The sequence below is a fragment of the Coffea eugenioides genome, chromosome 11 (assembly GCF_003713205.1).
Source record: "Coffea eugenioides isolate CCC68of chromosome 11, Ceug_1.0, whole genome shotgun sequence".
Lineage (NCBI taxonomy): Eukaryota > Viridiplantae > Streptophyta > Magnoliopsida > Gentianales > Rubiaceae > Coffea > Coffea eugenioides.
Genome location: NC_040045.1, coordinates 6278819 through 6296371, shown reverse-complemented (window position 1 = coordinate 6296371; position 17553 = coordinate 6278819). Strand labels below are relative to the sequence as shown.

Below are 17553 nucleotides of genomic sequence, written 5' to 3'. Positions count from 1 at the left end.
TAAATTATAATTCATTGCTCTTTTCTTTTAACATCGACACTTGTTAGAGTTTTCCTAAATAAATATTTTGTTTTTCATAAAATAAAGGATTATATTCCTTTTTTAGAATACTTTTGATAATTCAAATCAATTTTTTTAAGTATTGCCTAATGAATTACTAGTTGCTGACACAGAACATACAACAAATTTATTTTTAAAATACTTTTCAGCAATTTGAAATGATATCTTTTAACAAGTGTCTAACGAACAATTCATGACTAACACACAACTTTACCCTAAGTACATACCCCGCCACCAATTTAGACACTTTCCAATTTAACAATTTTCCCAAAAACTAGACTCGAGACCCATTTTAATGTGTCCATTTCATTCATCAGATAAATCCACTTAATATTTTTTTTTTTTTTGCATCTTGAATTTGTAGTCAGCTTTAACTCAATTTGCAAATCTAAATAACATCACAAACAAACAATTCGAGCATATTTATCTATCATAGGAGATTTTGGGAAAGTAAATGATGTTGTGGAGTGGGTGAGCTTCCTCATGTTTTAATCTTTTTGTACCAAAAGGTAAGAATTCAAAGAAATAATTGAACATGCACCAAAAAATATTCCCACATGTGGCTCAAGTAACTTATACAAGAACTAGCTCATGAAACCTTCACCAAAAATCATTTTGACTTGGTTTTTGGACATATTTCTCCCATGGCATATTGGCATTTGATCCAAATTCCACCAAAAATATGGTCCCTTTTTATTAATCCATCATGTTTCTGAGGTTACAAAATTCATTAAAAAATATAAAATAGGGACCGGCAACTTTCGGACCAAACAGCTAGATTAATTACTTAAAGCAATACCTAGGAAAAAGGACATCCAAATAAGAAGAGCAAGGGTAGTAGTCTAGGTGATGCATGATATTCTCTGCCAGTGCTCTCATTCTTCCTGTTGACATATTTATACAGGATTGAACTGCAAGGAAAAACCCTAATTCAAAATTGGATTACATAATGGACATGGAATATTATTTGAAAATTTAAGATGCTCAACAAATCTATGCTTCCAAGTCCTACTATCAATCAAGGCAAATCAACTCCACCACTGGTGCACTGCTACCCCTTGATCTCTCAAGCTTCCATATAGTGCTAAACATTGCCAATAAGTCATCTTGCTTTTTCTTTGTTCAGCTTCATCATCTTGCCACTGGTTCTTGCACTCAAGAAACAACTCATCCACCAAGCACATTGTCTTCTCCTTCATCAGCTCCTCAACTAGTTGTGCTTCCACCTTCATCACAACAAAGTCTTCTTCCTTCACATTATTCCGCAACCAATCCGGTAGTCCAGTCACCTGAGGAGCTATCATGCTTCTTCTAGAGGATTTATCTGAACGGAAAGATCTTACCTCCAATGTATACATCTCAAAATGTTGCTTCCTGGTCGGATAGTTCTTCTTAAACCATTCCTGAACACCATTTTTCTCGTCAGAAATGAAAATTCTACGTTCATATGTTGCAAGAGAATCTTCTAACAAATCTGGAAGGAATCTGATCTTCCTCATTCCATTGTTGGATTTCAGCAGAGTCCGTCTTGGTGGCTCAAGCAAAGCATCTTCTAAGCCATTCAGCGCCGCTTTCCTTTCCTCTTGTATAATGCCACAACCTGTTGGCTTTCTTGTGGAATTAGCTAACACGTTGCTTAATCCTACTTTCCTCATTGCCACGATTGTTTTCTCAAATGAGCGTAAATACACAACTCGATAATTTGGTTGTTTTTTCAGCATAGTTGAAGGATTGCTGCTCAATTGTGTGATCACAATGCCTCCTTTCTTGAGAACGCGATCGACAGCCTTGATTTTGTTGAATCTAAAGCTTACGACAAAATCAAATGTCTCATCTTGAATTAAATTTTTGTCCTCCAAGTTGCTACTTGATTGAATTACCAAATTGTTGTCATTGTCTTTTAAGAACTCCAAATCTTTGGCCAGACCATCAATGCCATAGCCCAGAATTAGGCCTTTGTGGCCCCTCCTCAAAAGGCCTTCATCAACCAAATCATGAAAAAGGATGGCCAAACTCTTGAAACTTGCAAGATTGAAGTCCATATCGGAACCATAAATAGCATTTGAAGGACCTACTACAATAGAACCAATGTAAGGTAACGTGAGCAAAACAATCGCCAAAAGCAATGATTTTGACATGATCTGCAAAACCCTCGAATCTGACGCCTTGACGATCAAAAGGGTACCAACATTAGTCGATACCTTCACCTTCATTCCATTGTTGGCTCCATTCCCCTGAGCCGTATCCATTTTTAAAAGGGGAAATGGAAGCTCTTTTTGACTTCTGCAACTTTTCACCAAAAAAAAAAAAGCCTAAATCTTCCCTGGGGGCAAATTTTTATTCAGGGGAAAACCCAAGATTGGGAAACTTCAAGAAATCGATGCTTGTTTGTAAGAGAGAAGATCAAAGCCGAAGGGGACAAGAAAACAGGACTTTAGCGGGAGCAAAATCTGGCAGCAGTGTGGTTTCCACCCACAAGGGCCACACGAGTGCTTCTTATTTTACACCAAAGAAGTATCAACTGTAAAATTCGTTGCAACCTCCATGACTCTTTCGTGGGTTCTCTCTCTCTATTTACCTCTAACTCAAAAAAGAGGGTCACTTCATTCAAAGGAAATATTTCATCCTTCTTAGATGATATTTTGTAACTGATCATCATCTGAAAAACAGCCAACATCAACCATGGAAAGAAAGACAGAAGAAAAAGCAAGAGAAATGAGCAAAGCAAATGAGGAGAGGGGTTAAGACTCGTAGGAATGAGGATGGGAAGTGTATGAAAATCTGAAGCAGGTGAAATGGAATAAAGAAGAGTTAGGCTTTAATATTGATGGCATGCAAGAATATTATGTGCGTGTGCAGGCCGTGGGAATTCGTTGCATGGTTTTCTTGTTTTGGTACATTGTGTTGTTTGTGGTTCGCAGGAGTCGAGATTTAAGGAAAAAAGAAGCTTCATAGCTGACATGTAGCAGAAGAGGTGTAACTGAAATATATTGCAAGGAAGGATTAACCTTTAAAGGATATGAAGACAGAGCTGTACAACTCGGTTATATCAACAGTTAATGAGATCATAGCAACACGTAAATGAATAGCAACTAAATTTGCATAATTGGGAAAAATTACGGATTACCCTTCTGCTGTTTTGTGGTCGAACCACATCATCCCCCTATGCTATAAAAATAGACACTCTTTTTTATTTGCTACTATGTCTAGTAAACAATGGCTTCTCATTTTTCTAGAGATGGTTCTTCTGGCATTCCTGCCTTGACTACATACCGGACTCAATGCAGTTCTTTTACAAATAATCTCAAGAAATCTCTGACGATTAATCAACAATTCAGAGAGAATCTTTTCTTCTGAATGAATCCCTACTGTTCCATCCATGCGAGGGGTGGTGGACGAAGCGGAAGAACTAAGAAAAGGTAGCGAAAGCTTTAGATGTAAATCTTTTGGCTGTAACCTAGAATTATCTGACACGATATATGGTAATTCCGTCATTGAAAACAAAGGCGGAAATTTTCTCAGTGCTGTAAAAGTAAGGTAGAACATAAATTCAAGAAATATTGTGCTCAATAAATATGCGTCACTAAAAACAATAGATCAGAGATATTCTCATGTATCCCGCACTAAATTGATTCAGAATGGAGATTCATGCTATGTTATGTTGTAGAAACAGAAATTGTATGCCATCTCACAGTATGCAACTCCAAAACTGATAAATAAATGAAACGTGACTATTTCAGAGAACTAGTAATCATCTCACTTTTTCAAAATCAAGCCACTTCATTGCTAGAAATAGCTTATGTAAAAACAACTTAAACTTTTTGTGAGCAAATATCTGAAAAATAACTTAAAGTTAGTAATTCATAAGCATATCAAGCATACCAGTCCGTTTCTGACAACAGTTCATGACAATAAGCAATCTCATCGGCTATAATCTTGGCATTAATTTCACTTGTTTTTGGTTTGTTCTCCTTAGTGATTCTTAGCTGATTAAATGAGTTGATCAAGCCCAAATCCTTAGAGTGCAATCCATATGGTTTCACTATTGACGGTGGAACAGCATCGATTTCCCCACTAACTGCTAAATATCTCAACTGCACCAATACCTCTATTCCAGTGGGAAAGGTGACGCCCATATTGATACATTCAAAATCTGACACCCTAAGAAGTTTGAAGTGGTAAGAACTGAACAAGATGTCGTAGAGGCATCTTGACTGCTATCCTTAGTGGCAAAGAACATCAAAGAACAAGAGTGGATTGGGCGCAAGGTCTTGACAGGAAAAATGCTTTCTTTTCAAGCCTCATATGTCACAGTATTGGAGGGAAAATGATCATCCAAATCAACACCATAAACTGAGTCATCAAACGAAGCATATGGTTTGTCATACCTAGTTATAAGCTCGAGAAAATTCTCTACCTTTGCTTTTGAAAGGCACAAATGACGAAGCAAATCATGAACATGGCATGTATTGCCCCTTCCATTAGATCTCCTTTTTGAATCATACTAGGATGCAATCAAGTAGATCCATTAAGCAATCCTCTGCAGCATCGTCTGAGCACTTCAACTCAGTCATTTGTACAAAACACTCAGCAACCCAGAACCATGTCAACTTGCTAATCAGAATATCTTTGTCTTCCTGAAATGCACCCAGATAGAGAAAGCATGTTCCTAAGTGTGCTGGCAGGTGATGGTAGCTCAACTGCAATATCTCCTTGCACCAAGACACTGGATTTTCAACAACCAGCGAGCTTAAATTGTCTGCAACTTCCTTCCACTTGTTCTGTTGCTTTTCTGTTTTTTTGAGGATACCAGGTATTGCAATAATTGCAAGTGGTAGTCCTTTACAATTTTCAGCAATTTTCTTTCCAAATCCCAACAGTTCATCAGGACAATTCCTATCAGGAAATGTTCTCATCTGCCACAGTTTCCAACTTTCTCATGAGACAGTACAAGAGAATGAGGGACAGTATCAATTCAGCTATTGCAGCCATGGTTCGAAGACTCGGCCGAGACGAGACCGCGACGAAACGTTTCCGAGATACGTGACAGACCAAGACGTCACCGTGAAGGGTTGAAACGGCTGAATTACATCGAGTCACTCCGAGTCATCCCGAGTCAACTTGAATTTTTATTATTTTTACTAATTTTTTAATTATTTTTGTTTATCATATTTTTTACAATTTTTAAAATATTAAATATTTCACAAATTCGCGTCTCGCCGAGATCGCTACCGATATACCGAGATCGATGTGAAACGGTCCATGCCGCGACAGCAACCGCGACCGCGACTTTGAACCATGATTGCAGCCAAGTCATGGAGACGACTCATAATCAAAATTCTACTTCCATGTCCATCGTCTGGTAATGAACCTTCCAAGTCCATCAACACAGCAATATTCCAGACATCATCCATAAGTTTGGTTCGCCATATCGACCGATACCACGTATCGGTCGAGTTGTAACTGAAATGGAGGGACCGGTTCGATACCGATTCCCGAATCGCGAATATTATCATATCCGCGATGACTCACTCTGACTCGGTCGATATTGACCAATTCGAATCCGTGATGCATGATATCGGCCGATATATCCGAGTCGACTCGGATATTTTTTCAAATTATGCCTTTTTTGGTATTTTTTAATTTTAGTAATTTTTTCAAAATTTTTTGAAACTTTCATGTGTTATAATATGCGTATTACCCGATATGCAACCGATATGCCACAACGGATGTGGAACAACCGAGACCGCGATGCGACCGCGACCCGCTATGGCGAACCATGTCCATAACTATGAGATATGCACCACGCTTCAACTGCCGATATAGCTGTAATGCTAAATCCTCATCATCCATTTGACAAATATTATCACTAGGCACTCTAATGTTGCTCAAAATTTTAAGCAACAATTCCCTCTTTTTATATTCTTCGAAGACTGAGCACCAACCATGAGCATGAAAGTGATTTGCAACTCTAGGATGATTGTATAAATTCTTAGCGAGAGTTGTCTTCCCCATCCCTGTCATGCCAACAATGGAAACAATATCAAGTCGTGAAGATCCTCAAGTAAGTCATTTAATTATAAACAATCCTTGATCAACTTATAGCCTGCTCGTATTTGGCAGATTACGGCTTGAAGCGTTAGCAGCAGTCTGAACTGGTCTACTCCTCACCAATTTTGGTGGCCTGGATCTTAACAAGTCTAATATCTTCTTCGAGGAGGTAATAAAGACACAAGAAATATCGCCAATTAGAAGCTCTCCAAACCTCAATACAGTCGATTGTATATTCCACCTTATATGCGATATCTATAACAGCTTTAACAACGTCCTTCAATTTTGGATGCTCAGTATCCAGCTCCACAAGCAAAGATCTTAAAAGTTCTTAGTTCTAACAAATCTGATTGATGTAATGCGTCATTGGTGCCACTGACTCAGGTTTACGATTCAGCAGCTTCTCCATGTTTCCCAAGAGAAAAGCAAGGAAGCCCATCAAACCTCTCAGAAATTTAATAATGCACAAAATGGAAGACAAGTAATCATTTACACTTATAATTGATAAACAACCAAAAATATATGATCCTGATACTTCAGGGAATGAACACTGATCCTAGTCCTATGATCCATCCAAACGTGACAATGTGACATGAGACTCAAGGGAATGAATACTGATATTAATCCTACATTGTACAATATATCCATCCTTGAAGCTTGAAACTTCAACTATAGCTAGTGAAAACGTTTAATTTGGTATAACTTAAAGAAAATGCAAAAGTACTCAAGCTGCACTCATGGAAGAGAATTTCTGGTTTTCAATTTAAGCTGCACAAGTTTTACCATTTTCCAACAGCTTGTGCTCTTGCTAATGGTGCATCACATTGGCTTGCAGAGGAAGATGATGGTTTCAACTTTCAACTGTATCATTGCCCTTGATATTTCCAGTGAAGAATTCGAGAACTTGCCCCACTAATGGGGAAGGTAATTTTTCAGCAAAATTGTTGCCTTTCTTTACTTTATTGTTATATTTCAAGTGAAAGATATCATGTCAATTTATGGATCATGGATGAATTAATTTGAAGTGGACAGAACTTGGACTAAGTTAAAATCTCATTTGAAATTCCCGACATTTGGTGTTGAAGACCGATCATATATATGCTCAAACCAAAGCAGGTAACTGCTTTTGCAGATTGATGGAACAGAAACGCTTGTGCTCTATGATCTTGGAACCGGATACTTTAGAGACGTAGCCACTGCAAATGGTGCAGCTAGTTTCGTTAGATGTGAGTCTATTGATCACTGGCATGAAAATGCCTTCTTGCATGTCTTCATGTACCAATTTCGAACTTGTGTAGCACTACATTTATCTCTTCTGGTTGCCATTCTCTGTTCTTAACCAAAAGCTCATTTCTCCAATTTCTTATTCAAATTTAATTACAATTGAAGATGTCCGTTTGTTGTGAGTGCAATCATCCTAATCCAGAACCCTCTATCAGTTAGAAGTTGAAGCTGCAAGCCATTTCACTTTATCCATTTGCCATCTTGCACAGGGATTAAATTCATGCTGAGTACGTTCATAGTTTCTGCACTAATGGCAGAAAATACATCAAACAAACATGACACAGAGACGTTTAGATTTGAAATCAATAAATATAACAGGTCTAAAAAAAAATACAAATAACGATAAATATTGATACTCCTATATATCTTCCATTCGGATGAATCACTAGAGCCCAATACATCAGTGTATGTCTGTTGACAATCAGATCTGATTAAAACTAGTTCAAGTCCAAAGTAAGTCCATACTTTAAATACATAACTTAGATGTTGTAAACTCTTGTTTTTTTCGCAAACAACATCACATCCATTGCCACTAACTCATTTTTAGATAACAAACGAACTGAAAAATGACAAGGAAAGAGGCTAAAACTAACTTGGAGAAATTAAAGGAAGCAAAATTGCATGTTGAATTAGTGGCATAAGAGAAAAGCAAAGGATGAAGGAAAGCAAATGCATAAATCACTTGTACACAGCCTAAGTTTACATAACAGACAGTCTGCATATAAACATGACATTTGGGAAATTGTTAACAGTTTTTCCGTATAATGTTTTTGTGTGTGTATAACACAAGAATAGCACATTACGGGGTCATTGTCATTAAACATGACATTTGTGTGTGTAATTAAATGAAGAGGTGGTCAAATTTTTGGCCCATTAATTTGCCCTTTGACTCAAAATATTTTTCTTTTGAATATTAACGGTTTTAATAGTTAAGTAATCAAAACTTTAGAATAGTAGTGGTTGAGTTGCCTTCCAAGTCCCACATGTATTTAGTCAGTTTCTGCTAGAGAAGTATAACAGTTGTTGGTTGTTGCTAGCTAGCATGTAATTAGCTTGCCATTGTTTTGTACATCCACATGTCACGTTTGCAAGAAGATAGAGTGCAATATAATTGACATTTTTGAGCCAATCAAACCAAAATACCTATTTCATAATAAATAAAATTAGAGCAGAGTGATGAATAGGATCGTATTGACAGAGATTGGGATGATTTATTTCTTCCAAAGCAATGAATAGAAAGGGGAGATTTTGGAGATTAAACCAACTGATTAATTTAAACACATACAAAAATTAAGTAAAATTAAATTAATAATAATGAAGCTCTAGCCAAAGGAATAATTTCCAAAATGATTCGTACAATTTTCAGATGGCTTTCATTACAATTTTCACAACAAAGCATAAGAATTAGACACGAACAAACCACCTTGGCTGTGCCAGTTTAGCATCAAACTATATTTACAGCCCTTGACCATTTCAGATCTATATCAAATGGCACAAGACAGAAATTTTGACAGCATTGAGCATCAACTTCTTATATAGACAATGACTATCAGGCTATCTTCCAGATAACTTTCCTTTCCACTGCCCCTTACCTTCCCCCACCCAAACGAAAAAAAAAACCGGCAAAAGATGAGAGAGAGTGAATAAGTAGAAGCTGCACAAACATCTTTCATAGCCAATCCTAGAAGAGCGGAAGTTACGTGGATAATGCACAACTAGTATGAGCAACTTATAATCAATGATGTAGTTCGCCTTCTGAAGTGCTAGAAAACGACTTGTACAAACTTATCAATGCACAAACTTTCAGGCATCATTTGTCATAGCCATTTGCTGAGAGGTAGAGACCACTTTTCTGAGCTCACCCGTCCCATTCCAACAAGTATATATTAATGAATACTTCCTCAACATATTCATCCAGTTGGTAGTATTCCTGCTTTTTGCTCATTTCCATTTTTCTCTAGCTGGCAGTTGATCTATGAGCCAGAAGTTAGGATATTTTTCTCTTCCATCTATTTCACCGTACTTTTTTCCCTTCTTGAAAGATCTTCTCTTCCCACTTTGATCAGCAACCAACAAATATTGGACCTCGAAAAATTTGAAGTGTTGATACTGCTTATTCTTTCAAAAATGCAACAGAATCGCTCCTAGGATAAATCACAACAGATGTGCTTAAATTAAAGTGCAGAGATTAAATCAAAATGCTGCTTACATGATTTGTGGAAAAACTGAAAATGGTGATCATCTCTTTCACTCTCTCTCTCCCCCTCACCCAACCACACGCACACACACTCATTGAAACTGCCCGAGCCAAAGAATTCGATTCTAAATTAGACTCATATTGATAGATTTAAGCCACCTGTTGAAGATGCAACTTACCAACTAATTGCAAATGGGGCATCAGAATGCATGCTAAGTCGGATGAAGAACATAGCAACAGTCTAAATACTTAAAATTTTCTGGTACTACATCCTTTCATCTAGTTTGAAATTCCACCACCCCCAGGAACTTTCAGCATCTTCTCGCTAAATCAGTGACATGGGAAAACAAGAATCCATGAAAATATCTTCGAGCAAATTATTACTAAAGATTAAGTACACAGAAAATAGTATTTATTAGAACCATCTAACAGGATTCATCTTCATGAAATAAAGAATATATACTTACTTCAACATGTTAATTTCTTTTTGCCTACTGATCTTGGCTTCTTTATGCATATCAAGGTATCAAAAGAAGATGGATAAAGCACAACTAATTTATATACTTTAGAACATACTACAAGAACATAGTTTTTTTTGTTTTAACTCTGGTAAATGCAGACATAAGCAGGAACAAGCTCATGTCTCTAGACGATAAAAAAAAATAGAAAGACAAAACTGAAAAAGACAGATTCTCATGTTTGCCAAGCCGTCATTAACTATACACACATATTCTACCCAACAAGGTTGCAAACGCATACAGCATTCTTTGCATTAAAAAAAAAGGAAAAAGAAAGTCTCAGGTCATTCAGCTATTTACTTCAAGAAAAGAAACCCACTCTGCATTACTTAAGCTGAAATGTAGAGAAGAAATAAAAATGTGTACCTGACATTTATGCTTGTGCTCAGTTGGTTTGAAGGATCATACCAATCTGTAGCCATATTGAAGAGGATTTCAGAAATTAGATAGTTTTGATTACATAAACACATGACCATCCAAATCAAAGAACTGAAAACCTCCAGAAATTGCTTTGCGAAATATGAATGATTATATCATTGAACTGATCCAACATGTACAATTAGTACTATGGGAGTGGATCTAACCTCATGAGTGGAATTCTTCTCTGCTTTGACTCCCTTTCTGAGTAGATCTAATAATGACGCTCTTTAAGTCCTTGTTTCCCCATTCTCTCTGTTCTTGCAGAATTTGCTCCACAGAATTTACAGCAGACTCACTACACCTTTTCAACTCAATCATGTTAAGAGTGACGCTTTCCCCTAAACAAGGAGGGACCTCTTCCAGCTCCTCACAAAACTCCAAAACCAATTTCTCAAGACAGGAAAAATTATCAGAAGAGGCAGTCCACCTGCGAATGTACAACCCTGACAGTTTCAAAAATCGGAGGTTACAGAAATCCCCTTCTGCCATTTCCCATTCTTCCTCCCGAACGGAACGATGGCATAATTTAAGCACTACAAGGTTGGGCAGCTTTCTTCCAATTGCAGAAATTTTACTCCACGGCCAATAATTATAGGAGAGAGTCAACTTTTTCAAATTCAAATTCAATGAGAATTCAAACTCATCTCTACTCATCCCGCTTATCTTAAGTGATTCTAGTCGACTCATGTAGTTCAGCATGAGAATCTCCCCGTGATTTCCACCAGATTCGATTGCTCGGTAACTTTCGTATGTCGCTATTGTTAGCCTGCGGGTGCTCTGTAACTTTGACAGTATCTTTTGTGCACTTTGAGAATAGGGATCGATTGCAAGACTTAAAGTGTCTAAATGTTTTAAATCAGGGGAGCCTTCAAGATTGTCCATGGGAAATATGAAACCACAGGCGGGCAATGATGTGACAAGATGCCTCAATGTTTCAATGTTCCAGATAGTGTTTGGCAACACATAATCTTCAACGCGTGCTTCTACTACAAAAGTTTCTAACCTTGAGAGGTTGGCTATTGCAGATGGGATATCCCCAGCAAACCTTCCAATTCTCAAGTACCTCAAGTGAACAAGGAATACTACTTCCCTTGGAAAATATGAAGTCGGATAAGAATTGTTCCAGAAATCCAGCACTCTAAGAAGTTTAGACAGCAGAAATTTGAATGAATTCTTATCCAGCTGTGTATGACTATCACCACAGAAGAGCAAACAACGCAAATTGGGAGAAAATAGTCTTGATTTTGTAAGCCCCATAGTCATGGTGGGGTGAATAGACAATCGATGGAGGTTACATGGTCCAGTAAAAGTTAAAAGGTTATCCACATGTAAAATCTGTAGAAAACTTTCTTCTTTAGCTTTCGCCACGCAAAACTCATGTACCAAATCATGGATTCGGCAAGCTTTGATCCCACCTGAAGATTTTTGTTGGGTAGCCATAACTAAACTTCTCCTAACCAGATCCATCAAATAGTCATCTGCCACATCCTCTAAGCTCTTTCCTTCAGTCTTTTGCACGAATCCTTCAGAGATCCAAATCCATAACAACCTTCGGATAGGAATTTCTTGGTCTTCTTGAAATGCACCGAAGTAAAGAAGGCATGGTTTCAAATAATCTGGTAAATTATTGTAACTTAATTCAATTGTCTTCATGCAATATTCATTGTCAACATAAATGCTGGAAGTTAAATGTTTTACAACTTCTTCCCAGCAATCTTGCTCAGTAGTAGCAAGAATTCCGGCAACAAGGACAACTGTGAGAGGTAGGCCTTTACAGTTTTTTGCTGCATGCAGTAAAACATTACTTAATATTGGAGGACAATCTTCTTTGGCAAATAGCTTTTTCTGCAGCAATTCGCAGCTTTCATTATCTGTAAGTGGGCGAAGATGGTGAGGCTCACTATCAAGTTTAATTTGCAATGACAATTCCTGCAATCTACTGGTTAAGAGAATCCTGCTTCCATTGCAATCATCTGGCAGTGAGAGTTTCAATAAATCCCACCCCCGAATGTCCCAAACATCATCCAAAACTATGAGATACCTATTTCCCTTCAACAATTTGCGTAGCCTGTCAGCCATGTAATCTTCATCTCTCCGAAGATATCCAGCTGAGTTCCCACAATCGATATTACACAACATTTGAACTAACAAACTATGCTTGGTATATGCTCGAGAAAAACAACACCAAGAACGAATGTGAAATGGGACTTTACCAAAGGATCACCATAAACTTTATTGGCTAATGTTGTCTTACCAAGACCAGGCATACCCACAATGGCAACAATATCCAACCGGCTTGGTCCCCTTACAAGTCCATCAATTATAATTTCCCCCTCATCATTGAGACCCACCACAGCTTCATTAAATATTGGAGCAGTAACTTGTGATGGCATGCGAATGGTAGTCTTGACAATACTCTGGGTTTCACAGTCAAATCGTATGTTATCATAAATCTCTTTGGCCTCAATCTTCATAAGCTTGATATCTCCAGCAATAACATCCAAACAATGTTGATGTTTGCCACCAAGTAGTGTAGAGTCAATGATTATTTCTGCCCTGTATGCCAGCTCACTAATACGACTCCAAAGAGCTTGGAGTTTTTCATTCCGCTTCCGCTGCTCTGCAATCTTGCCTAGGAAAGGTCTTAAGAAATCAAGATCTTCACGAACTGTGTGGATTTGATTATTTGGGAAAGCAATTGAATTAGCTGTAGAACTTTCAAGTTCCTCGAGAGTTTCTAAAAGAAAATCAATAGAGCCTAATTGATGATGATGGTGGTTGTTGTGGACAAATCTGTTCAATTTCTGGAATAATGAGCTTGAGCAGTTCGAGCATATGAGAAGCCACAAGATCTATTTCCTTGGGCAAGCTTTCTGTCATTTCACTCTTATAAAGGGAGAAAATCACAATTCCAGCATCACAGAGTACAAATCCAATACGATCCTTCATTTCATCATTTAGCTTATCGAATTTCTCGTGCTGCTGGCTGAGAAGGACACTCAGGAATCTTGCTCCCTCATAGAGTTTTAGTAATTGATCCTTCACCGGAAGCAAGAAACTGGTGTAAGATTCTGTTAGCTCCATAATAATATGTAAAAGATCATCAATAAATTCGGCCACTAGGTGCTTATTCTTCTCCAGGGCTAAAGTGTGTGATGATGGTGACAACTTGGACGCTGTCAAGACGTGGATATAAGTTTCTTGGACTTGGAGATCAACGGGATCAATCTTCTTTTTTATCAGTTGAGAAATTTCATATTCCATCTCGTAGCACACCTTTTCATCATTTCTCTGAAACCAAGATGTAGAGATCAGGCTTGCAGCATTAATGGCCACAACTTCAATGTGAACTAACAGATCTACTAATTGCTGACCCTTAACACCATGTAATGTTGCAAACCAAATGAAACTCTTCAAGAACATTAGCTTCTCTTGAAGGGTTCCCATTACACTTTGCAGAGCTCCATCATCCCTGTAATTTCTGGTGCAAATACGCCTCAGATTCTCTAAAATGGAATCAGTGATATCCATAACCAGTTGCAAATCTCCGAGCAAGTAGTGAAGCAATAAACTACAGATGTTGGATTCCTTGATGTCTGAATCAAAAATCAACCGCATATTTTCCTCGAATCTGCCGAGCTTGCGTTTGAAGTCATCAAGCGATCTACGTCTACCACGAACAAAGCCAAGTTCATGCTTTATTCCACTAACCAGATCTTGAATCCTGAAGGAGATACTGCTGAGCCTCAAACTGTCAGACTCAGCATCACCCCTGTCCTCCTTATCATATTCCAAACACGTATACTCTTTGCTCCTCTTCCTCCTAAACTTTCTAATATACAGATCAAAGGTTTCCAATAGACTTATCCCCATCTTCAGCTCCCAGATATGAGATTCGAACAGGCCTTTGTACCCACTGTTGAAGTAGTCCAGATGATTACGAGCAACATCGAAGCAACTAGTGCTACTGCTGAAGGAGATGTTCATCATGGTACCTGCTTTTCACTCAGAAATGAGATTTCTGCCTATTGTAGCCATTGATATTCAAGATCGACAACTTTCTTATTATCTAACAATATTCACAGTTTCCCGTCAGGACTCTATCTCTCTGTTTTTTTTTTTTTCATTTTTTCTTTTTTGCGTGTGGCAGGGTGGTGCTAAAATATTGCAAGACTTTACCCTCTTCCTCTTGAGTCTTTGTCAAGGGAAGCTCGCATCGATACAACAAGCATAAGCTGTTGGGTCCCCATATCAAAGATTAAAGCATTAGAGATGCATTCAGCTGAGGCCTGATGGCTTTGTAATTTGCCACAACCTTTTTTAACGCAACAAATTTTTACCACAAAACGTGAAAGGGAAAAAAATAAATGAAAGAAAATCAATATATAGTATTTTAGTTTCAATCAAATCCGAATATGGCCAGCACTAAAAATGAACAAAATGAGAAATATCAATTAGATTAGCGGTCAAAATAAACAATAGAAAAATCAGAAGAAAATGATCCATGGCCATTGTTTAAGAATGTATAACTAAATGCATTTAAGGATTTTAGAGAAAATTGTTTTTTAATTGCTAATGTATGTGAGTGCTGATGTTTTAATGCTTCTTTTTTTTATGTTTTTAATTTGGCAACTTTTCCAAATTTAAAAAGTTGTATAATAAGAATAAACATTTTACTCCTTTTCCTGTGTGAGATAACTTGAGCCGGTAAACCATCTAAATCATTTTTTTCTGTTTTTTGGTTTTCTACATGCACCGAGAAGTGGTTTAGTGTTTTTTTACATAACTCTCATATGATTTTAAAAGTCATACACAACGCCCTCACGGTTTAGATTAAAGTGTTAAAGTGACGAAAATGATCATTGTAATGGAATCATCTAAAATATCAAAAATACACTTATATAAAGTTAAAATTTATTTATTAACCAAGAGGGTTATATATATATTTTGAAAACCATAAGAGTGTTATACGGTAAAGTATTAAACCATAAAAGAATTATATGGTAAAATATAAAAACTATACGGGATTAGTGTGTCAAGTATTTATAAGGGTAATTTCGACATTTTTAAAAGTTACGAATGACTGTTTCAGTTAGTTTGACACTTTAATTCAAACCATGAGAGAATTATGTATAGTTTTGAAATCATAGAGGAATTATGTTTTTTTTTTTTTTTGAATCAGAAACTCTACATACGTGCGATATTATTTTCTCAGTGACACCTCTTAACCAAAATACATAATCATTACAAAATACTCGAGAAATTTAATTCTGCAAGCACTAGCTTAGTCCTCATACCATAAAACCAAGAAAAAAAAAGATAAAATTGGAATTTAGTTATAAGAATTTCTAAATTTGGAGATCATATATGCAATCTTGTCTAGTAGTTTAGATGCACTTTCCTCTCCCATTGAGAAAGGATTGGTCCATTCTTGGTAGTGATGGAGGCTGCCTGTAAAGTCCGTGAAAAGCCCGTCAACTCCAATCTTCTTGATCCAGTACTCGTACTCATTATAAGGATCTTGACTGAAGTTAAAATGTAAGGACATATTATCATTCCGGAAAGTGAATGGGTGCACCTGAAGGTTGTAAGCATGTGATCTTGTAACAAGATCAGTAGGTGTTTGCAGATAATTATTTGGAGCAGGAACTATTGAATCTTTCCAAGGTCCAATGCCCACGACATAATCTTTGATGAAGTCAAAGTAACTGTTGGAAGTGATTTCCCAGTATGACTGATTGGTGTCTTGAGTAGGTGTAGCGGCATCATCAATTAGGAGGATCTTAGGCAGGTCTGTCAGGTGTGAGATGTAAATCAAAGATGTTGGAGCAAAAGACTGAATAAATGCAGGCTGTTTCAACCATTGTTTTGACAAATAAGTTCCCTTGTATCCATACTTCTTCAATGTGTCCACAAACTTGTCTTCAAATTTCTTACCAATTGGCCATTTCACATGTTGGTTGACAAATACTGGATTTTTTATCTCTGGATATATCCCCACCACCCTGGGAGCACCCAGTGCAATTGATATGAAATCTTCAAAGATAATAATAGAAAACTTGCCATTGTATTGTTGATCCCTGAAAGGATATCTCTGGTTGACACGCAATGACTTCAGTTCTTCTAGCGTGAAATCAATGGTAAAATAGCCAGTGATGTTCTTGCCTTGGACCTCATAGGTCCTCTTTCGACTTTCAAACTTCTTGTGCTGAGCAATGTCAGTTGTAGCATCAAGTGTTAAATCATGGAAGCATATAAGAATACCATCTTTGGATGCTAGTATATCAGTTTCTATGAAGTCAGCGTCCTCTTCAATAGCTCTCTTGTATGCAGAGGCAGTCTCCTCAGGAAATTCACCACACGACCCTCGATGTGCGATGTTGTAAGGTCGAAAAGTTTGCAGTGGTTGTTTACTTCTATCATTTCTTCTGCTAGGAAGCGGGTAGAAAGGCCTTGCAGCACACTCAACCAACAATAGCAGCAAAATGGAACTTACAGTACGGACTGACGTCATGAGGATCCCCGTTCCCGTTCCTGTTCCTGTTCCTGTTCCTGTTAGTGCGCCCTGGACGGATTCCTCCTCGTTTGAAATATCCTAACCTATCCTATCCCAATCCTATTCTATCCTAATCCTAATCCTAAAATACATAAAACGCCGAATGATGGCTACAGTTGATTGGGTACGAAATAAAAAATTGAATGTAAATTAAGGGTACTAATCAATGGCAAACTTCAAGGATTCAATTGGTGGCACCAACCATACAAGTCTAGGATTAATGTATTGAGATTTTAGAGGTATTTTTCTTTTTTTTTTTCTTGGTCATAGAGGAAGGGTGAGATTTACGAAATAGGGAGGGCGAAGAGGGGATTAGAACTCAGGTTTTCAAAATTCTAAATTCTGAAACTTCAACTTTTACCTCTGGATCAAAACATATATAAAAATTAAACTATTGATTTTAAATAGGGCAAATTTCACTTTACCCCCCTGTGATTTAGCATTTTTTCACATAACCCCCCTATGGT

At 37.3% G+C, this 17553-nt stretch overlaps 3 protein-coding genes across 3 annotated transcripts; all 3 read right to left on the bottom strand.

The window, feature by feature from the left end:
* Nucleotides 1-1088: 1088 nt before the first annotated feature.
* LOC113751883 lies at nt 1089-2309 on the bottom strand. Its single transcript, XM_027296031.1, has one exon. It carries the CDS (start codon nt 2307-2309, stop codon nt 1089-1091), a length of 1221 nt encoding a protein of 406 aa, XP_027151832.1.
* Nucleotides 2310-9202: 6893 nt separating this feature from the next.
* Nucleotides 9203-12679, bottom strand: LOC113751246 (putative late blight resistance protein homolog R1A-10). The gene is made up of 3 exons (XM_027295182.1): nt 10695-12679; nt 10477-10522; nt 9203-9539 (listed from the first exon to the last, which is right to left on the bottom strand). The coding sequence occupies exon 1, from the start codon at nt 12667-12669 to the stop codon at nt 10696-10698; it is 1974 nt and encodes a 657-aa protein (XP_027150983.1). The 5' UTR covers nt 12670-12679; the 3' UTR covers nt 9203-9539; nt 10477-10522; nt 10695.
* A 3047-nt stretch (nt 12680-15726) lies between these two features.
* On the bottom strand, nt 15727-17203 carry LOC113751771 (glycerophosphodiester phosphodiesterase GDPD6-like). The gene has a single exon (XM_027295899.1). The coding sequence runs from the start codon at nt 17042-17044 to the stop codon at nt 15863-15865; it is 1182 nt and encodes a 393-aa protein (XP_027151700.1). The 5' UTR covers nt 17045-17203; the 3' UTR covers nt 15727-15862.
* Between the last annotated feature and the right edge of the window lie 350 nt (nt 17204-17553).